This window comes from Hydra vulgaris, chromosome 01 (assembly GCF_038396675.1).
Source record: "Hydra vulgaris chromosome 01, alternate assembly HydraT2T_AEP".
Classification (NCBI taxonomy): Eukaryota; Metazoa; Cnidaria; class Hydrozoa; order Anthoathecata; family Hydridae; genus Hydra; species Hydra vulgaris.
This window is the reverse complement of record NC_088920.1, coordinates 23,165,001-23,189,773: the sequence shown is the minus strand read 5'-3', so window position 1 is coordinate 23,189,773 and position 24,773 is coordinate 23,165,001. Positions and strand designations below refer to the sequence as shown.

General features: G+C 26.9%; 1 protein-coding gene across 1 annotated transcript in view; it reads left to right on the top strand.

The window, feature by feature from the left end:
• The window catches only part of LOC136074261 (uncharacterized), a 36,509-nt gene that overhangs the window by 5,025 nt on the left and 6,711 nt on the right, over nt 1–24,773 (top strand). The window contains exon 5 of the mRNA XM_065786566.1: nt 19,622–19,649. Within this exon, the coding sequence (XP_065642638.1) occupies nt 19,622–19,649 (28 nt within the window). The remainder of the gene's footprint in view (nt 1–19,621; nt 19,650–24,773) is intronic.

The window sequence follows — 24,773 nt, the reverse complement described above, 5'->3', positions numbered from 1 at the left end:
TTAAAATTTAATTAATTATGTGGTATTGCATCCATATTTTAATTTCTCTTCTGGTATCATTACTTTGATTAAAACTCTTGTGGTATTGTAATTCTCACCTGGTCTTTCGTTCTGTGTTCAACATTCATTAACTAAACTTTAGTTTTAAACAATTAAATATAAGTATACTTGAGTTGTTAAAGAAACTAATCTTTACTCATTATGCCTTTTACAACATCATTAATTTGGGAATAATTAAAGAAAAATATAGGTAAACACTACTTACTAAATATTGTTTATACTTTATCTCAAATAGTAATTGCCGGCAATGCTGGGAAAGATTGATTACCAGCAGAATTGTTATTACATATAATAACTTAACTCTCAGACGTAGTAGCTTGCGTGGTCAAGTTATGGCCTATTAGTATGAAGATCTAGGTTTTAGTCTTTGCAAAGGATTTAATTTTTTTAATTTTTTTAAATGAAAAATGGATTTTTTACATTTTTACATTATAACTATTATTGTTTATTAGCTATTAGGATTTTAAAAATTTTAATTAATTTGGTGGAGCAATAATTCATAAATTGGCTGATTTTTAGGGAGAACGCTCAAAGCACAGTTTGCTAAATTAACTGCCAAGTTTTACGTCTAACCACTCTGAATTTTTTTTGTTTTGTATATAGATACCTACTAATGTAAAAAAAAAAAAAATTAAATGCACGTCTATTAAAGGGTAGACTTTTTTTGGTAATAATATTTCCGAAATTATATAACTCATTTTACATTGTTTAGATATATGATAAATTTACAGTAAATGTCGCCAAAATTATTAAAATATTAATAGAAGTAAATCCTAAAATACCAGAGAAAATACAGTAAAGGAAAAAACAACGAACGGATGATAGCCAAAGTATTGTAGATAGTTAAAAAAACAATAACTAAATCTCTAAAAAGCAATTGTATTTGTATTTTGTTAATAAAAAATTCAATAAGTCACATTTTAATTTTGTTTTTTGTTTAATTTAGAGTCTCAATTCCAGACCATGCGATACTCTATGATTGTTTTTATTATTGTTATTGTTTGGTATCGAATCGATACTGATAGTAACAATATTGGTACATAAGCGATACCACATGATACAAGACCATCCTTCTCGGTAACGAGTGGTATTGAACTATTCTAATAGTATCGACATTAGGATGTAAGCAATACCACGTGATATGAGACCATTCTTCTTGGTATTGACTTATACGATACTGATTTTCTAGTGTCTAAGATATGTGTGCCTATATATATATATATATATATATATATATATATATATATATATATATATATATATATATATATATATATTATATATATATATATATATATATATATATATGTATATATATATGTATATATATATAATGATATTTTAGACTGATTTGTGTCCAATATTAAAAAGATCTTTCAAATTGAGCATTAAAGGACATACTCAATGGCAATAGAAAAAAACACAAAATATTAGCTAATCACCAATTTCAAAAAAAGATAAGAGGAATTTGTTGTTGTTCTTGCATTTTGAAATCAACTCATTTCGTTTATTTAACAAGTTTTCATCTTTATATGTTAAAATAAAGACTTTTTCATATAAACAAAGATTGCAAATTTTTAACAAAGAGTTAAAAGAATTGCAACATTTCACAATTTTCCACTTAATTGAGAGTGTAAACATTTTGTCTTTTATGTCGCAAATTTCATTTGACAACTCATTATCATTTTTATATTTATTAATGTTAAAAGATTTTAGGTGATAGCATACCAAGATTAAATGGAGTTTCACATAAGCCAAAATCTACTTTTCCTTTGTAGTCAGGTTTATTTGACAACACAGTGTCTTGATAAACAATGTTCTTCATCAATCACTGATTGATCATGGGGTAGATGGATTTGTTGACACAGTTGCATATTTTTTCTTCATCTTTACCTTTTTATAGTATCGTATTACAGATTGTATAATATCCTGTGATTATGTGAATTAATGACAGATTTCATGTTTGGCATACATGAGTAGCTATTTTAATAGTATTTTGATTAAATATCTTGCAAAGTTTGTTACCAACCGAAAAGTGCAATGGTTTACCATGTTCAAAAAACTACTGCCTATTTTTGTTACAACGGTACTGAAAAGTGGGTTGTACCATATTATAATCGTTTGTAATTTTTGAATGTGACTGGTTTTTTATTTAAATGGTAAGTGAATTTGTAAATAAAACCTGATTTAAATACGGTATCTTGATAAGGTGGAGTGGATTGCTTGAACATGTTATCGTTAGAAGAGTTGGTTGACAATCTTAGTTTGAAAGTTTGAGGAAGATGTTTTAGTATGCTAGGAGGGTGTTTAGAGTCAACATTTATATAACTGATGGAATTACCAGGCTGGCAGTAAGGTTGAAAAGAAGAAGATCTGATAATTAACAACTTTAAAGTTACAGCTGATGGATATAAGAAGATCAAAATTTTTGCAAGGTGCTTTTTAATTTTTTACATTTGTTGGTCACTACGGTTCTTAAACACTACTAGACCATCATCTCTATACAATTCGACTTCATCTTTGTTGTAAGACTGCAATAATTAAAACAAGATAAATATTCCAACTAACTCACAAACTTCTGTGACAGCAAAGGCTCCTATGATGACGTTAAACAAACCTCTATTTTTTTAAATCCAGACTTTTTTATTGTTAATTAATAATGATTTCTATCCTAATTAAAATAATAAATTTTCATTAATTGAAGGATAAAATTCAGTTATATGGAAAATTAAGAACTTGGATAGATGTTTTTCTTTAATACTTTGAAACCAATCTATAACATTCTGTGAATCTTGCCATTGATTGATGTAAACTTTTTTTCTAAGATCACTATTTATTTTTGATAGAAAAACTTTAGAAATCCTTCTTACTTTGTTTTGTTAAAAAATTATCCTTATAGTCTTTTAGAGTGGAGCTGCCATTTAATTCAATTCTGTTGAAAACATCATGATTAGTTAAAAGTTGTTTAGTTTCAATATTTATTTGATCTTTCAGATTTTGGTTTTTATATGTGATGTAACGGCCTTCTTAAGGTGGTGGTTATGCTCTTTTTTTGAAATTCTTTACATATTGGAAGTTTTGTCAGCTTGAGTTAAAGTTTTATGTGATTTGTGCAAAAATTTTATATTGCTAGAAAGCTTTTCTTGAAACTTGATTTTTACTTTATAAAATTTAATGTATTTAACTAGATTAAATCATTTTGTTGAGGACATTTTGTAGATTTAACGCCATAGTTTTCGGGTTTGGATGAATTAGTTTTGTCAGAAAGTTTTTTAAGAAAGACAAAAGCTTTCCACCTCATTCTTATCATGAGTGCTTCAGTCTTCTCCAGTAACTGTAATAAGAATTCTTTTTCCTATGGAATAGGTATATTTTTGATTGAGTAATTAAAGTTTATTTTCTCAATTGTGTGGATGACTTTTAAACTTACATGCGGACGACTTATAGACAATATATACGCTCCAATTAGTTGAGCATTCTACTCCAAGACCATCAGGTATCAGGTTCAATTATTTTTCTTCCATGTAATGTTTGATTGAGTGTGCTGCATGAATTATTTTGTTGATCTTGCCAAGTGGAGCCAAGTGATCTTTACCAAGTGGATTTCTAATATCTCTTCATTTGAATGTTGATTGAGGCAATCAGTTTAAATATGCGCCTCGCTATTGGTAAATCTAGCAATGCATACTCGAATGCCAATTGAACAATGCAGACTCAAATGCATCGATTGTTGTATTTAGGTCTAAGGTGATTTCAGCTATGTTTATGTTTGCTTTGCATTTAGCAAGAGTATTTGATTTATTTTTGTCTATTTCTCATATTTTTTCAGGATGACCAGAGCAACCTTTATCTTTGACTCTGCGAAAATCATTATATTTTAAGGTATTGTTCTAACTCCATATTTGCTGCAATCTCAAGCTGACCACTTTAATGTATGCCAACAACTTGCTAATTTTTTGTCAATTTATATACATGTACCAAAGGAAATTCTTAACTGTAGTACTAATGTGATATTTTATTTTAGTTATGGGGGAAAAAAAGGACAATTTACCACAAAAAGTTGCTGAAATCAGGGCACTTTTAGTAAATACTAATCTTTCGCAAGGAGAAGTTACCAGAAAATGTGGTATTTTGCAGGTTTTTGTACAAAATATACACAAAAAATTGCTAATATGGAGAACTTGATGCCAAAGATTGTTGGTAAATGTTAAAAGAAGAGAACCCTAACACCACGCAGGGAAAGAATACTAACCAAAATTGTTCTAGAAAATAGACAGGCCACCAACAATGAATCGAAACCAAAAATGGAAAAACTAAATAGCTGGACAAACTGGAGTCAAAATGTCAAAGCGAGCAATTTAGCGTTGCCTCGGTTAAATTTCATGACATCCAGTTAAGAAACCTAAACTGACACCAAAAAATGATGCAAAAAAGGCTAAACGTATGCTTTAGCAAAAAGAGTTCTTTCTAAGTGTTAACAAAGAAGGCTCAATATGTAAAAAGATAAATAGGGGAAAAAAAGGAAAAATACATATTGGACAAATACATATTGGCATCATTCAAACTGTTAAACACCCCACCTCTGTGATGATCTGGTCAGTGATATTTGAAAGGGGAATGGGATGGCTATATTGTTGAGAAAATAATGAATCAATTACAATATAAAAATTCCTGAAACAAAGATTGTTGCCACAATTGGCAGAGTGGGTTAGTCCAAGGGAAAAAAAAACTTTATTCAGGAAGGAGCACCATGTCACACAACTAAATCAAGTAAAAAATATCTATCAGAACAGAATATTCCATTATTTGATTGACCAGGAAACTCTCCTGACCTAAGTCCTATAAAAATGTTAGGCGCTCCTAATGAAGCAAATATCTGAAGAAAGTATTACAAATAAAGTGTATTTAATAGAAAGAATTATTCACCGTGGGAACCATAATAAATAAATAAAAAAATTGAAATTTTAATGGCATTTTAATGAAAAAAGTACTATTTATTAAAAAATATATAATGTTGCGTCTTCACTTGCCTTATTACAAAAAAGTTAAATGTGTGGCTGTTGTCTAAATTATTAGGAAGTTTCTGTATTTACTTTTTTGATATCAAGCAATCTGTTAAAAATATAAAGCTGATTACAAAGTACAAAATACAAAGCAATTATAAAATATTGTTTTTTAAGTTATTATTTTTCACAAAATAAAACTTATAAATATAACCATAGATATCGCAAAAGCTGTGTTTTCTCAAGTGTAAATATTTGTAATAATTGAATAAAAAACATTTTCTAGAGATATAACTCTGTTATTAATTTTTCAATACAATATATCGATGGTGTTTGGACCCTTGTTATCAAATATATTTATACTTGATAATGTTATTAAGTATACTTATGCTTAATAATCTAAACTCCGTCAACATATTTAAAAAAAAATTAATAATATTGTTATATCCATAGAAGAAGTTCTTTATTTAGTTAAAAACAAATAAACTTTTTGTAAAATGTCATTTGGTTTAGCGGTAGTAGTTTAGTGGTAGATGCCTAGTTTTATAAGCAAGTGGTTCTGAGTTTGATTACCACCACATCCCTGTTAGTACTGCACTTAACTTCTTTCTCCATGCAGCGGTCTTGTTTGTCAAGGTTTTTGTTTTGGAGTTGTTGAGTTGAGTTGAGAAAGGCTTATAATAACAACTAAGTAGCCTCCTCATCTGTGAAAATCAATAAAAACATAAAATAGCAAGACATTTATGTAAAATGTTAAACCTTTTAACTTAGACGGTTAGCCATTTAAGTTGATCTACTTTTTATCATTTTAGCCTTCTCGGACTTAAGGAGGTAAATTAAAATAATTCAATTAAGAAAAAATACCATACCATAATAATTTTTTATTTTTTAAATTTGGTAATTATCTTCGATATTGTTTATTATAAAAATTGTTCTAATGAATATTATAATGAATATAATAAATGCGCTATAAAACTTTTATTTTTATGTTTCTTTTATGATTTCTTTTTTTCCGCTTTATGTCTTCTTTTTTTTTCTTGAGCTGAACATTTTTGATGGAAAAATTATTAATTATAAGTTATTTTTTAAATAAAATCTTTCTTTTTTTCCTTACTTATTATTCTTAACATTTTTAAATAGATCTTCCCACAGTTCCAATAATTTTGTACGCGCACATATTTAATACTATGTCATGGTTCCTTATGCGCAGAATCGAATGAAAGAAAGTAAACACAAAGATATATTATGAAAGCATTCTTGAAAGAAACAATTGTTTTCATAAGATTTCTTTTCTTTTTTTCTTAATAAAGACATCATTTTTGCTATATTTAAGTTTTTTTAACTATTTTGAGTCTAAATTTATATTATTTATATATATATATTCTTTATACGTTTGTGTTATAGAATGTATATGAAAGAAATAAATGCTCTTAAAGAGTGCGTTTAAATAATATATATATATAAATATATTTTTATATAAATATATTATATATATATATATATATATATATTTTTTTTTCTTCGCTGTTTAAAAAAAATAAAATAATAAAATTGCAATGAAACTTTTACATTACACAAATAATATATATAAAACAGACAGGGGCTCAAAGAAGATACGGATGACTGGTGTCACCACAATCTTTTCATAGAGCCCCTTTACAATAACATTTAAAGCCCACATGGCTTTAGTAAATTTACAATAAAACATTTTTTCTGAAAAATACTACGTGAAGAATAAAACTCAATAACATAATTTACAATAGCATTTAATAACATTTAAAGCCCACATGCCTTTAGTAAATTTACAATAAAATATTTTTTCTGAAAAATACAAGGTAAAGAATAAAAACTTATATATACATCCTCATATATATACATACACATACACAAACACATATACAAACATACTTTCACACACATATATAAACATACTCGCATATATGTCAGAAGTTAAGGAGATGCAATTTCATTTGTCGTTTAAAAGAGGAAGTGCTTTTCAAATCTTTTATATTGTTATTTTTTAATTGATTCCATAATGACGGACCTTGGTTAATAATTGAGAATTTTGACACTTGCGATTTTACTCTGCTCAATTGATAGTTATGGTTGCTATTTGATCGAAGATTGTATTTTTGTGAAAACGCCAATGTAAAAATATCAGAAAATACTTTTGGCAGCAAGTTATTCTTATATTTATACATAAATATTAATATTTGAAGCGAATTAAGTTTTGATATATTTAACACATTCATGTATTTCATTACAGGGAAGGGTTTTCTAATCTTTTTAAATAGTTACCCGCTTTACATGCGTGGTTTTGTAGCCTCTGTAATCTTAATAATTTAGTTTTGTGTGTATTAGCCCAAACAATATTAGCGTAAGAGAGATGACAATGAACAAGACTGAAGTAAAGCATTTTGCGTGATTTATAATCAAGAAAGGCCCTAGATTTATATAATACACTTATAGCAGAAGATATTTTTGCTTCAATAAGACTAATATGTTTTTTCCATGATAGGTTCTCATCAAAAATTACTCCCAAAAATCTTGTATAATTTACTCGATTTATTTCTTTTTTATTAATTGACAGTTTTGGCAACTTTAACAGAAGATTAGTTGATTGTCTTATTTTATGGAAGAGAGTAAAACTTGTTTTTTCACAATTTAATGATACCTTATTAGCTATATACTGTTGGTTAAAGCTTTTCAGTTCAGTGTTCATTGTTTCGAACAATATTTTTACATCAGAATTGTTGTAGAATAAATTTGTATTGTCTGCATACATAATTGACGATATTTTATGAGAAGCTTTATTCATATCATTAACATATATTAAAAATAATAAAGGTCCCAAGATCGATCCCTGTGGGACTCCGTAATCAATATCAAGAGCTCCTGACTCCTCCAGGACAACAAACTGTTTTCTATTAAAAAGATAACTTTTAACCCACTTATATATTAGCCCTTTAATGCCCTAATGCTTTAACTTTGAAAGCAAAATTCCGTGATCAACGGCATCGAATGCCTTAGAGAGATCAATAAATACTCCAAGTACTTGTTCCCCTTTATCAAAGCACATAGATATTTTATTGGAAAGTTCAATAATAGCGTGTTCAGTAGAGCAGTATCTCTGAAATCCAAATTGATTTTTGTATAAAAGCGTATTTAATGTCATGTAATCATAAATTCTATTAAAAATTACCCTTTCAAATATTTTTGAAAAGACAGGGAGTAGTGATGTAGGGCGCTAATTGGAAACAGAAGAACAATCACCATTTTTAAAAACTGGGTGAATTTTAGCTAATTTTAATTTATCAGGAAATATACTATTCTCAAATGAAAATGCTATTAAATAAAATAATGGTTTTATTATACTATCCATAACATGGATAGCTACATTACTAGTAATGTCGTCATATCCACATGACTTGTTACGCTTTAGTTCATATAGTGCTTTGTTAAACTCGTGTTTATTTATTTTTTCATTAGATATGCTAGTCGCGGGTTTATCTCCCAAGTATTCATCAAACACTTTAGTCGACTGAACAATATTAGATGCAAGAGAGGCGCCTACATTAACAAAATATTTGTTAAATTCTTGACATATATTTTTTTCACTTGTTATGGTTTTGTTGTACATAATTACTTGTTTTGGTAAGCAAGAGAATTTCTTTTTCTCTCTTCCAGTTACTTCATTTATTATAGACCAAGTTTTCTTGATATCAAACTTATTTTTATCCAGCTGGTTAGAATAGTACTTTATTTTCGCTTGTTTTAAATTATTTTGATAAAACTTTTTATATGATTTGTACGCATTTTCGTCAATTTCCTTTTTAGATTTTAGAAAATTTATATAAAGCTTTTGTTTTCTTTTTGAAGATTTTATCAAATTATTTGTCATTCATGGGTTTTTAAGTTGTTTGTTTTTTATTTCAGTTGTTAATTTTGGGCAGACATTGTCATAAACATTTTGAAAAGTATTCAAAAATTGTCAAACGCGTTATTGGGGTCTGCAGCGGAATAGACATCTTCCCATCGCTCTTCGTACAACTTCTTCTTATGTTTATCTAGGCTTTTAATACAACGATTTCTTTTAGTAACAAATATATTTTTATTGCCGTCGTTACATGAAACTCCGTGCGCAATGTGAAAGATAGGAAAATGATCAGAGAAATCTGAAATAAAAATGCCAGATTCGAAATAAGTATCTAAAAAATTATTAGTTAAATTATTATCAATTGAGGACGAAGTAGTTTTTGTAATACGCCTTGGCTTAAAAATGGTAGATATAATGTTAAAGTCAAGTAGTAAACTAAAAAAGTTTTTTGTATTTACAAACTTTTCATAACACATAGCATCCAAGTTTAAATCACCAGCAAAAAAAAAATGCTTATTCTGAATGCTCATTTGCGATATAATTGCTCTAAAGCTATTATGAAAGTTAATTTGCTTACCGCATGTTGGTCGATAAAGCGAGGAGATTAAAAAAGGCTTACCAGTTTTATTTAGAATTTCAATACACAAAGTTTCAATATGTTTGTTTGCTTTACAAAAAGTTTTTTTTTGCTTTAAATACAAACTTGTCAAGAATATAGATTGCAACGCCGCCTCCCTTGCTTCCAACACGTGGTTGACTTATTATTTTGTATGATGATAAATTGTACAAAGAATTTTCTGACAAGGCATTTTTGCATCTTCCCAAGTTTCTGAGATACATATAACATCAAAAAGATAGTTTATAGAGTAATAAAAATGTTTAAAAGCCTCAAAGTTTTTATTCATTGATCTTATGTTTATACTTAATATACTAAAATCTTTATTGTTTTTTTCTCTATTAAACTCGTCAGGTTTATAGTATGAGTTGTCGAGACAACTAAAATTTATTTCAGTCAAAAAACTATATTCATTTTTGTTAGCTCTCAAAAAGTTTAAAACTGGAGACTCTAGGTTTTCAATATTAATTGTTATGTTATTCTTGTTAGTTGAACTCATTTCTTATTAGATCGTTTAATAATTTTTAATCAAAGTCAATAAGTAATATAAAAAATAAAAATATTAAAAATAAATTTGTTTTCACTTATCTTTGTTTGACGTCGCATTGCTTATACTCAGCATTTCTCTTACGATCAGGCGGTTGTATACTACGTTCGCATATTTCCTTGACTTCGATGCATTTTTGCTTGTGCAAATAATTCTTTGCGGATTCTCATAGTTTATTCACTAAAGTCTTCATTAATAAAAATATTTTTCCCCTTTAGATTTCTTGCCCTAGCCAGAACATTTTCTTTTTCCTGCCAGTTTAATAATTTGCAAATAATTGTCCTCGGCTTGTTTTCAAATTTTCCAACCCGATGGGCTCTTTCTATGGTTATTGGTTCATTTATTTGAAGATCCTCTTTAATAAGCGTTTTCAGTTTTTTTAAAACCTCCTCGCTTGTCTCATTGGGTCCCTCTTCAACACCCACAATTCGCAAATTGTTTCGGCGATTTCGATCTTCCAAGTCAACTGTTTTTCTTTTATTTTTGGTAGATTCGCTGACTAATTTTCCTTGAAAAGATTTGATTCCGATTAATGAAGTTTTAATTTCGTCCATTTTTTTGTCAACTTTGCTTATCTTTGTCGCAAGTTGATCACCGTTAAAATTTAGGCCACGTTTAAGGTCTTCAACATCTCTTTCTAAGCTATCAATTTTTTCTTGGAAGCATCTTAAAGTTTCTTTAAAGCACTTTAAAATTGTGTCAGATTAAATTGACATTTATTCCCTTAGCATTCCCATAGTAATTATCTTTTCATTCTCTATAACAATAATCAAAAAAATATGTAAGTCAAATATATTAAATTATCTCTAACTTTCTTCGTTTACACGTGCGCTCTGCTCAATGCTCAAAGTGATGGTGTAATAATATATACAGTATTGGATATATACAGTATTGGACAAAACATTTGCAACCAACATCGAACAATGCTAAAAAGTGTTCCTAATTTTACATGTCTTAAAAACGAAACGAACTATACTACCACAGCAAACAGTTCAGGAGTCTGGAGTCATAGCATGCCATGACATGAGCAATCAGCTGACAGGTGACAGCACACAGGCAAAATTTTGTTGACAAGTGCCATTTTGCAGCGGACAAAACAAGTGCAACTTTTTTGATTTGTTTCATTTTCTTAAGTCTGGTCCAGGTCAACATCACGGAAGTTTTTTAATAATTAAAGGAAGTATCCAGAAGTTTCCAGAAGTTTCCAGAAGCATGCAGAAGCTTCCAAAAGTTTCCAGAAGAAGCATCTGGAAGCATCCAGTAGCATCCAGAAATATCCAGAAACATTCAGAAGCATCCAGACGCATCCAGAAGCATCGAAAAGAAGCATCTAGAATCTTCCAGAACAGGTTCACACAGGTTCATTTTACTATATAAGAGACATGTAAATTGACATGTAATTCAGTCAGTATATAGAAGTCAATCAGTCAGTATTATCAAGACAGTTTATCGAAGTGAGTTTTATCAAAGTGTAAAGTAAATATAACACAGTAAGCCTTAAGAAGCGTGATTATTTATTTTTATTATTTTTATGACTTTAAGTGCAAAAATGGCTCCCGACAGTCTTGGATTGGAACTAAGAAAGAAAATTATTAGCGATTATGTAAGTGGAATGTCACAAAAAAGTATTTGTGATAAATATCGCGTGAAAAAATGGACCGTATCAAGACTATGTTCCGAATATCGTTCTACGGGGAAGTTGGCAGCAGATAACAAAGGTGGAAGACCGCGTTCCACCACTTCTAGAGAGGGTTCTATGATCGTCAGATCCTTCAAGAAGGATCCCAGAATATCATCAGTCGAGATACAAAAGCATTTAGAACTGCCTGCATTGGACCGAACAATCAGACAATGTGCTGTTGAAGCCGGATTGTTTTCTCGACGCCCTGCAAAGAAACCGCTGATTTCACTAAAAAACCAAAAGAAAAGACTCCTGTTTGCTAGATCTCATATTGACTGGAATGTGCAGAAATGGCGAACTGTCCTGTTCAGTGATGAATCGAAGTTCAACATGATTGGGAGCGATGGCATTTGCCGTGTACGTCAACCGGCCGGAAAACGCCTCGATTTACGTTACTATCATAAGACCGTGAAGCATGGTAGAGGCAATGTAATGGTCTGGGGGTGTTTTTCTGCTAACGGTCTAGGTCCAATATATCAAAATGATGGAACAATGGACTGTTTCATGTATAAAAATATCCTGAAAGATGTTATGTTACCTCATGCTGAATGGAATATGCCAATAAAATGGATTTTTCAGCAAGACAATGATCCGAAACACACTGCAAAAGTAGTCAAGCAGTGGTTTCAAGACAACCACCTATCGGTGATGGATTGGTCGCCTCAATCTCCGGATCTCAACCGTATCGAGAACCTATGGGAGATTGTTAACCGCAGAATTAATCGTGAAGGTGTTTGTAATAAGGATCAACTGTTTGAACAAATCCAAAAAGCCTGGGCAGCGATTCCACAAATTTTCATTGATCACCTGATTGAATCTATGCCTCGAAGATGCAAGGCTGTGATCGACAACAAAGGATTCACCACGAAATATTGATAGCGTAATACAGCTTCGTCAACATTTTGTCGAGTTGCACTTGTTTTGTCCAGAAGGAAATCAACTTTTTTTAATACTTTTGATTAATATATTAATTTTCGTGTACAAATAATGAACTTTGTGATGAATAAAACTTGCATAACTTTGTCTCTAAACAGTTACATAGTTATTTCTCTAAATTGAAAAAATGCAGCACTTTTATATAAAGAAACTAAATTAGCATTATTTGGTTGCACTCATTTTGTCCGATACTGTATATATATATATGTATATATATATATATAAATATATATATATATATATATATATATATATATATATATATATATATATATATATATATATATATATATATATATATATATAAATTATATACATCTATATATATATACATATATATACATATATATATATATACATATATATATATATATATATATATATATATATATATATATATATATATATATATATATATATATGTATATACACATACATATATATATATATATATATATATATGTATATACACATACATATATATATATATATATATATATATATATATATATATATATATGTATATATATATATATATATATACATATATGTTTGTGTTCTATATATATATATATACATATATATATATATATATATATATATATATATATATATATATATATATATATATATATATATATATATGTATATGTATATATATGTATATGTATATATATATATATATATATATATGTATATATATATGTATATATATATATATATATGTATATATATATGTGTGTATAAATATATATATATATATATATATATATATATATATATATGTATATATATATATATATATATATATATATATATATGTACATATATATGTATATATATATGTATATATATATGTGTGTGTATAAATATATATATATATATATATATATTTATACACACGCACACATATATATATATGTGTGTGTATAAATATATATTTGTATTGCATTATGTAAATTTGTACATAATGCTAAATATATATATATATAAATATATATATATATATAAATATATATATATATACACACACACATATATATATGTGTGTGTATATATTATGTAAATTATGTAAATTTGTACATAATGCTATACAAACGGAACTAAGAAGATCTTAGGCCATTAAAACATAGTCATAAAAAAATTTCATTCTTAAGATTATGATTAAAAACTAAACAATAATATTAAATGTCAACCTAAAAGTTAAGCCAAAAAAGTTTTGCGCATTGTTGTCAGTTTGTGGCAAAATAAACCTTTATGCGTGAAGTTTCCTTTTGTATTTATCTTACGATTTTTTATTAGTTTTAAATACATAAAAATACATAAAACTGGTACAGATATATCATTTACGGATAAGAGATTGTATTTATTACAATAGTAATAAATAAGTAGTTTTTGTCTTTATTAGAATACATCTCATAAAAATATATTCCATATATCTATAATAGAAGGAGTTTTTTTTTTAATTTAAATAAAATCTTATTTCTAGTTTGTTTCTCTAGTTTTTTCCACAAAGTGACGTCACATACGCAAAAAAAAGTGACTTCAACAATTTATGAAAAAGCCTCAGCTATCATGTTTAAAGGTCTAAGAAACAGATGACGTAATTTTAGCAATCAGAAATTATCAAGAGAGGGGCAAATCTAGAATTGAAGTTTCAAATTTTCCACTTGGATGAGACAATGTTTTGTGTTTTTTCAATCTTATATTACCTATGATCCTGAATAAAATGTTATATAAGTAGATTTTTTACATTTTATTAAAAATATACATAAACAAATAACATTTTTTTTATATGCAGTGCATTTTGGGACAAAATTGAGTTTTTTGTGCCAAAATTATTTTCATAGTATAGCTATATTTATATATAAAATGCATAAATAAAGTAATAAACATGTAATTATACAATATAAAAAAAAGTATTAAAAAAATTAATTATTTTGGTGAAAAGTACGAAATGCTTTTAATGGACAAGAAAACTTTTATCAGTGTAAACATTAAAAATGTTACTTTTCGATGCATGTATTTGTCATAAAATAACTTTTTTAGATTTACATTTACAAAACTTATATATTATAACAGTAATGAAAGATTTTGTAGGTATTCTTTGTGTACTAAACATCTTTTTTACATGTTCAGTATTTCTCACCAACTAACCATTAACCAAACACCAATCTTTTGTTATAACTTTTTTTATTGCAAAAAGTTACAAAGTATTTATGATGCATGGCTATTTACATACATTTTGCATGAGATTTACATAGTCAAATGTTTTGAAGATATTGGAGGATAGTTTATCTGCAGCCGTATTTTCATCTCTCCATTAAACTTAACAGAGCGTTAGTCAAAAACTGATTATTAACTACATTAATAAAAAATTTCTATAAAATAAAATTTTTTAAACATAAATGTTTTATTTTGGTATTAGTTTTATTTAAACGAATTTATAGAAATTTTCGTTGTTTCTTTACTTAGAAATATTGTAATGAAATTTTAGACAAAAGCTCCATTAAGCTTAACGGAGAGATGTGAATATGGCTGCTGATATCTAATAGTAAAGGTTAGTAGCAAAAAAATATCAAAAACTGTCTGTTTTCGATGCATAAAAATTAATGATTACATTTACGTCAAATTATTTTTAAAATCCTGATCGAAAGAAACATTCTTAATTAAAATAATATAGTTTAAAATGAAAGTCAATAAAATTACGCTTAAATTAATATTGAATGTTTTTTTAACTAGATATTTCCTCTAATGAACATGTCTTCACCATTATGACAAATTTTCACCGTGCAATGCTGACATTGATTTTTTGGTAGTTTGGCACACTCTGTCCCACTGTGCAGTGTAGTAAATAAAATTAGCCTCACCATGTACTGATCCAATGTTTTGTAAATCTGTTAACAAGTTTGTACAGTGCATCTTTTGTATCCACACACATATATATGTAATAAATAGAATTAGCCTCATCAATAATTATTTTCAGTTTACTTGTATATTTGTGATCTGGTAATACGCATTTGTTTTTGATTATTATTTGTAAATTAAACAGAGGCTGTGAAATTAGTGCTCATAAATTTTCTAACATTTGGTTTTTGATACCTTAATTTGAAATGGGGCGTGGTAAGCGTTTAACGAATGAAGAATTAGCAGTAATTAAAGCATTCAAAGATACAAGCTTATCTAATCGAGAAATTGCAAAGAAAATTAAAAGATCTCCAAAAGTGGTTAATAATTACTTCAAGATTGGCCTTAATTATGGAACTTATAAGGGAAGTGGTGGCAAACATAAAATTGATAATCGTACTAAATGGGTTTATTGTACGTTGTGCTGCTGCTCAGAACATGACTGCATCTCAAATTCATGCTGATTTACAATTACCTGTTCAACGTGTGAGACAAATGTTACACGAAGATCCAAACACAGTTTGGAAAAAGTGAAATCTAAAACCAAAACTTACTACTTGTCATAAAGAAGTAAGATTACAATTTGCAAAAGAACACATGTCTTGGCAGGAAGAATGGCATCAAGTTCTCTTTAGTGATGAAAAAAAGTTCAATCTAGATGGTCCTGATGGCGATCAGTATTACTGGTATGATCTTCAAAAAGAGAAAGAAACTCGGATAAGTTGTAACTTTGGTGGTGAAACTGTTATGGTTTGGGGGGCTTTTTCCTTTGCTGGAAAACTCCTACTAGCATGGATTTCGACAAATTTCAAATCACAGGACTACATTGGCTTATTAGAAATAAGTTTGCTTGAGCATAGCATGAGGAATTGATGGGTGAAAATTTCACTTTTCAACAAGATAATGCTGCTATCTATAATTCAAAACTTACAAAAGCTTGGTTTAGAGAAAAAAATATTCACGTAATGGAATGGCCTGCATGTAATATATATATGTATATATATATATATATATATATATATATATATATATATATATATATATATATATATATATATATATATATATACGTATATATATGTAAATATATAGTGGGATGGTGGTACTGTAGCACTAGGGCCTGAATGTAATAAGGGCTTGGTGATAGTAACTGGAAAAATAGTAAAATCGAGTGAAATTATTGTTTTGAATTAAAAATAAATGTGAAAAGATAAAGAAAAACTTTTAAACCAAAAACAATATCTATAGTTAAAAATTGAAAACAAACAGACGTTTCATCAATTCAGGTAACCTTCCTGTTTTTTTACTTATTTCACATATATTGCTGTTTTAACAAGGTGGAGTGATAGAATTCAAGTCATTCAACCAATTGGCACGAAATACTAGCACCTATCGACAATTAGAACGTTGTCATACAAAGCAAAGGAATATCCCTTTATGTTGAAACAGCCCTTATCTAAGATTTAGTGAAGGAGATAACTCATATAATCATGGGAAAGTATTTTCAAGAGGCAAAAGTTGTCGCACAAGTTATTGGGATACAAGCTCAGTTTCCTACAAAAAGGAAATTATTTTACTGAACAAGATCAAGGTTTCATAACTTCTGTAGTTTAACCAGTATTGGATTTTATAATTAATGATTTGAGCACACGATTTGAAGAAGCCAATGCAATATGTGATTTATTCTCGCCCATTTTTAATTTGCAGAAATATTAGGATGTTTACCTAAATTTAAAAGTGGCCAAACTTGTAAATGTATACAAGAAAGATCTGTCAGAAGATTTAATTAGTGAAATACTTCATCTGAAAAATATATACAAAACAATTTTGGTATAGAAAGTTCTCCCCTTTGTCTGCAGAATTCAATTTGTTATGGCATCTGTCTGACAATTAAACTGTTTTTTACAATTCCAGTAACTGTATTATCAGCAGAAAGATCATTTAGCAAGCTGGTAAATAAATTGAAATTATGGCAAAAAAGCACAACCTGTCAAGATTGCTTAAATCACCTTGCCATCTTATATATTGTAAATAATTTAGCAAAATGAGTTGATTTCAGTGATGACATTGAAAAGTTTACTTAGGAAAAAAAACTGAAAATGTCAATTAAGATAATATTTGTAATTTTTATATCACCGAGCTAATATATGCATTGTCTTTCAAATAAATCTTGAAAACTTTTCTTTAATTTTATCTTATCATTAAGACAGTCTTTAAGTGTCTTTTATTTTCATCAAGACTGTATTTTTATAAATCCTAATTTTTCAGTTTTTAGTTCTAATGAAATAAACAGGCCAAATGCATTAAAAATAGCTTATTGTACACTGTCAATATAATTTCTTTTTTAAAATAACATTTTTAAACGATCTATTGATAAAAAACTTTTTTTAGTTTAAATAGTTAGTAAGTTTAGTACCAAATAGAAAACTAACTTGTTTAGTTGAAAGTAATCAGGCCATTTTAATTGTTTTGGTTACAGGAGCTAATTTATAACTTCCTTATTTTATATATATTATATATATATATATATATATATATATATATATATATATATATATATATATATATATATATGTATATATATATATATATATATATATATATATATATATATATATATATATATATATATATATATATATATATATATATATATAAAAATACATATATATATATATATATGTATTAATAGTATGATACTATTACTAATAATCTAATACATATATATATATATATATATATATATATATTTATATTTATATATATATATATATATGTATATATATATATACATATATATATGTATTAATAGTACTATTACTAATAATCATACTATTAAGAGCTTTTACACTAAACGTACATATTCGTTGTTTTTTGTTTTTGTTTTTTTCCTTGTTTTTTCCTTGTTTACAAATATTATACAAAAAAATCATATAAACTGTATAGATTTTAGATTAAAAAAAAAACTTACATAAAGCTAAATTAATGTCTTTTTTATGAAAAAATAAAAAAATCTCAAGTAAACAACTGCTTCTTTTGGGGTTACTATCTTGTTTCATGCGATTCTTTGCATAAAGAACCATGGCGTACTATTAAATATGTGCGCTTGAAATTATTGGAACTGTGAAGATGTCAATTGCAATAAAATCAATGTCTGATGCAATAAAATCAACTAATTGTCATTCAAACTTAATTATGTAATCGTCATTCAAACTTCATAAGTGCTTTTTATTTTATTAATTTCTTCTCTTATCTTAAAAAGATTTTATCTTTTTTCTTATCTAAAATATAAAAATTTTTATCTCTTATCTTTATCTTACTCTTAAACAATAACTTAAATTTATAAAAATTATTATAATTATTATATTATTATAAAAATTTTAAAAATTTAAAAATGATAAAAAGTGGCTAGACTGAAATAATATAAAGCCTACATTAAAGGGCTTAAAAGGTATGCAAATGGCTTGCCATTTAACGTTTAAAACAAGACCTTATGTAGTGTTCTTTTGTGTATAATATTTTGAAAATATCATCTACTTAACAATATGTCTGAAGAAAAAGTTCTTCCATCTTTCCTAACTTCTGAATTTTTAATTGCATCTGATCAGCTGGGTTTTTTTTCTAGTTTTTTTTATTGGTCTTTTTTGAAAATAATTCTTTATTTCTTTTCTTAGTTTTATTTTGATCTATTAACTAAATGTTAAAATAATGATATTACCTTAATTTAGTAAAAGTTCACTGTTTTAGCATTTCTTGATTTAATGATATTTTTTTTTTTGATTTGTTTATACTTCTATTAGCTTTTCTATCTACTTTCTATTAAACCACCAAAAACATGGTGTTTTCATTATACAAAATAATAATGCAAAGCATTCTGAAGAACTTTTATTAAACAAATCATTATATAGGACCATTATAGTAACATTTTTTAACTTTTTGATTTTTATGATGAAAATTGTTTCAACATAAAAATGTTAAATATTTTAAATTTTAGATACCTTATCAAGTCAAGAAAAAGTTAGGTAATAAAATATTTATTTATTCTTAAATTTTTTTTAATAGTTATATTGTGTTAATTTTATGGTAGAAGAAACTTATATAAAATTAATTTTTTGTTAATTGTAATTGATCTTAAATCTGGATTGTGATACACTTTGATTATATGTTTTGTAGAAATTATTAGACAGTTAAAAGAGAAATTATTAAACAGTTTTTCAAAATATATCAGACTAAATAATCATTTAAAATATTTCACTCTAAATATTTTTTTCAAATTTTTCAGCCTAAATATTTCTTTCAAAATGTTTTAGTCTAAATATTTTTTTTATTTTGTATAGTTTGTGATTTAGGTTTTAAGAAAGTTTTTTTCTAGTAATTTTAAAAACATTTTAGCGACATCTGTGGAGATGTTTTTGTGTTGTGGGTATTGAACCATAGATATTGTGTTTAGGATTTTTTTGGAGTGCTTTTTGTTTGATCTGATCAAAGTTTTTGTATCCATTATTTTTTAGTGCTTGTTCATATTCAATTTTAAATTGGTTAAATATAAATTCTTAACTAGCAGAAAGCAACCCATAATACAGGTTATTAGTAATTAAATCATTAATAACAATATGACTCGATGTTTCGTCTTAAAAAATTTAATTAACTACAAATTTTCTATAAATAATATTTTAAATTGGGCTCCTTATCAGCAATGTCATTGCTTATAGTTAACGACATAAAGAAAAAAAAGAACTCAACATCAGTTAATTTTTTTAAAATCTTTTACAACACAGCAGGTCCAAATAAGAAAAGCCTGCCTATACCTAAAAGAGTGTTTCCAAGGCAGCATGCTAATTAAAAAAAGACATGCAATAAATATTTATGAGCATAAGAAAAGTAACTGTTACTGTTTACGACAAAAACATAAAAACTGGTTTTATTTTGTAAACTAATTTTTTTTTACCTTATTATGTAAAATAACAGCTTCTCCTTAACTGTTGACTAATGATTAATAGAGTAAACTTTACATCATTTAAATTTACTAAATTAAATCCATGTTTCAACAGTAAGCAAGCTAATCAAGTGATGACAAATGCAACTAAAAAAAGGGCATGATTATATGTTTGAATTTATAAAAAAGATTAAAATCATTCAAATTTAAAAATTTTTAATTGTTATTATAAATAGTAAAATTCATACTTAGTTTTGTTCTTAAGTTAATTTGATTTTACTTAAATAAAATCAAGTGTCTTAAGTAAAATCAAATCAAATATAAAACATAATATATTATTATAAAAAGTTTACAAAATTAAAAAAAAAAAAAATCACCGAAGAAAAAGCAGCAACCAAATAAAAAGTGGCAAAAGTTATAAATATCTTCACTGATAGAAGACATTTACAACCTTTTGGTTGCTGTTTTTTCTTTGGTGTCTCCTATCACCCCAGTATGGATGAGCCCTCCATTTGAAGGAGGGCTCATACATACCGCCATTGCTACAATACTTTTTGAAGGACCTCTCCAAGAGAGGCCCTGGGTGTTGGGAGCGATAATTTCTGTAGTGCTCAAATGTTAACGCATCTAAAATTACAAAAGCTCTCAAATGTTAAAGACTCTAAATTAAAAAAAAAAGAATATAATAAAAGTTATAAATATTTGCAATTTTATTTAATCAAAATATAAAGCATAACCTCACTATTTTTAAAGGTAACAGAAGACAATGCTTAAGATATTTAAAAAAAAATTAATAAATCAAATAGGGTTAAACATGTAAAAAAATTTATTTTAATAAAAATATGAGTATAACTTGACCAGTTAAAAATGTCATATTTATTAAAAATTATAAATATTTGCAATTTTATTTAATTAAAATATAAAGCATAACCTCACCATTTTCATTGGTAACAGAAGATGCTAAAAATATTTAAAAAAAAATGAGAGTAAATTAAAAAGGGGTTGAAGGATATTAAAAAGGTTGAAATATGTGAAAAATTTTAATAAAAATATGAGTAAAACACAGTTAAAAAATGTCATATTTATGAAATATTTCTTTCACGTATTGCAAATATTTCTCCATACAAAATATAAAACACAGCCCTATTAGTTATGCTTCAATCAGACACTAAAGACAAAAAAGTGTACCTCAGAATAATCAATAAAATAATATTTACATTTAAAATATGATTATAATATTTTTACCTATTCCCCTAATTTCTTCCATAAAGTTGTCTAAAGTAAGAAAAAAAGATAACTGAAGCTAAAACTAACTAAAAGTAGCTATAAACTAAACCGAAACTATAAACTAAAATAAACTTTAAATCTTAATATCTGTACCTCAGATATTACTGTCAATTTTTTTGTGAAAATGAGTCATGGATGAGACCTTTTTAGTTTTTTCAGTATCTACACAGAGGTATTAAGACTGTTGTTCTACGACAATGTGAAACAAAGTTAGATCAATATAAAAGGTTTGGTATCCTAAAATGTTTAAAGGAGAAACGTCTGTTGTCCAGAAACAACTTTTTACTTTTTTTATTTAACTTTTTTTTTGTCAAAATTATATATCATGCGCCTTAAGATAATTAAATAAAACACAAAAATATTGCACAAATTTAACCATCAAGAATAAGCTAATAAAGACTAATTATTTTACTATTTCCTCTATCCTGAACAGTTTCTAAAATGTGACAACTGACTTCGACTTCTGAGGTGCAGATATAAATGCTTTATTTATATAACTATACTAATCATATAACTTATACTTAGTTTTTGTTCCAACAGTGTTTACTTCATCATGATTAATTCGATTATTTATTTAGATATTGGCACAGTCGTGATCCTTATATATGTATTTGTACAAATATTTAACAGTCTTAACAAACATGCAAGCTTTAACATTAATCCACGCTTGATATTTCTTTGATAAACATGGTTTGTAAGGTACCACCTAGCGGTTATCCATATCGTTACCTTTAATATTAATAACCAAACCATTATCACAACGTCTATAGCATGGATAACCATTATGAACGGCTACTATGTTAGCATTAAATTCTTTAGGATAGTTTTTGCTGCACACCCCATCTTTCATGCAGAGAGAGTTTGGATTCAGTATGCCACATGGATTGTGAATCATGCAAGTTTTTACAACCTCATAAAGATCACTGTTAACAATCGGAATTTCTCCAGATATTAAGTTATTGATATCATGTGCTGTTTCAAGTTTATCATCATTTGCAAAGTGAAGTAAAATATGAACGTGTGGCAATCCACGCTTTTGAAATTTAATAACCTGAACATAAGTTACAACTTAAAAATGTCATTGAGAAGGTCATTTAATTTGAGTTTAAATACTCAAGTAACCAAGTCAGGTCTATCATTTGCTGTCTGACTGCCATTTTGCCTTGCAAGTGAAAGTGATAAAAGATCTGGTTTACCATACTTTTTAATTATAGCCATAGCATCTTCAAAGTTTTCTTTTAAAGCTCTAGGACTTCCTACATAAGTTGATGTCAAAACTACAATACGCTCTGGTCTAACATTATGATCATTTCCGAGATTGTTTACATGTTCGTGTAAGGCATCATACTGCTTGCTTCTCAGTTTGTTTTGGTTATTTCTGATGAAAGCAAGGCGTTGCCTTTAATTTTAACATACGCATCAACAGCATATTGCTGAAACAATTTTTTGCTATAAAAGAGTGAAAAATTGTCTAACTGATAGTTTACAATTGTAATACTGAAATAATGTAACATGATTTGCCTAACAAAACTTATTTAGGTTCAAATTATTTGCTGCTTGCCAAGCAGCATTTTGTCAATTATAAATTTTATCTCACCTAAGCCTATCTCTTTCATTTCTGCAACGGTTAACTTGCCTATTAACATTTCCATTTTCTAAACTAATATCTGCTTCTAGCCTAATATCATCCATTTAAACTTCACTTTGGACTGAAAGTAGTAACATAAAAAAATCTTTTTCTACTCTAAATATCACACACAAATAATTTTTATATATAGCAAACTGTCGTTTGAAATAAACTTTACAATAATCTTATGACTTAAAAAAATATATATATCAGCTAGGAGATGTTTGAAAATAAATTAGCAAATAATAATAAAAAAAATTATTAAAAACATGCAATTCTAATAATAAACATACTGCTAACACAGAAAAATTAAAAAAAACATTGTAAATCCTTTTTTACAAACTGCAATATTATTTCTTCAAAAAAATTATTAGTAAACGTTTTTAAAAAATTCACAACTATACAATATTTTGTTTTTCTATACCACATAAATGCATCATCTAGTAAATCGAAAATAAAAAATGTAACGAATAAGTAAATAAATAAGAAAAACATTACATACAAAAAATGAAAAAAAAGCTGTTGTGATTGACCAGAGTAGTAGTTCTAAAATATTATTATATCATGTTAGCTTTTACAAAATAATTTACACTGGAACATCATGATTTCAAAATATTTATAGAAAAATCATTTAGTACATGATTTTTCTATAAATATTTTGTCAGCGCTACAGACAAAAAATCAAATTGAGATAAAACAAATTGTATATATGGCAAAATAATTTGTCTTGGCTTTTAGTGAATGATTAAAAGCAGTAATTTTTAATAATAAAATTACCTATCTATCATTTTTAACGATAGACACCAATGTGAAGGTAAGCCAAATGTCTATCAACTCAAAAGATAACAAAAAAACAACATTACAGCAACAACACACAACAATAGCACACACCATAAGTTAATATAATATGCATATAACATTACTTAAGTAACACAGCATTCATATATAACAGAACATAGATGACAACTTTACGCAAAATATTATTAAAATACATAATGTATTTTTAGAATAATTAATAATAAAGGCTTGAAAACACCTATACCTAAAGCAGTAACAGTTTGACACTAAAAATTGTTGTGTAACCTTCTATTATAAGTACATCACTTGGCAAGGTTGACAAATCTTGCTCTACAATTTACCAATTCATAGCACTTTGAAAACATGGAAACAACATAATATAAACATATGTACCAACTATAAACACAATAAATGTGTTCAAATATGTATATAAGGTTAAATATACACCTTATATACATATTTAAACACAATTATATAACACATATTAACACATACACA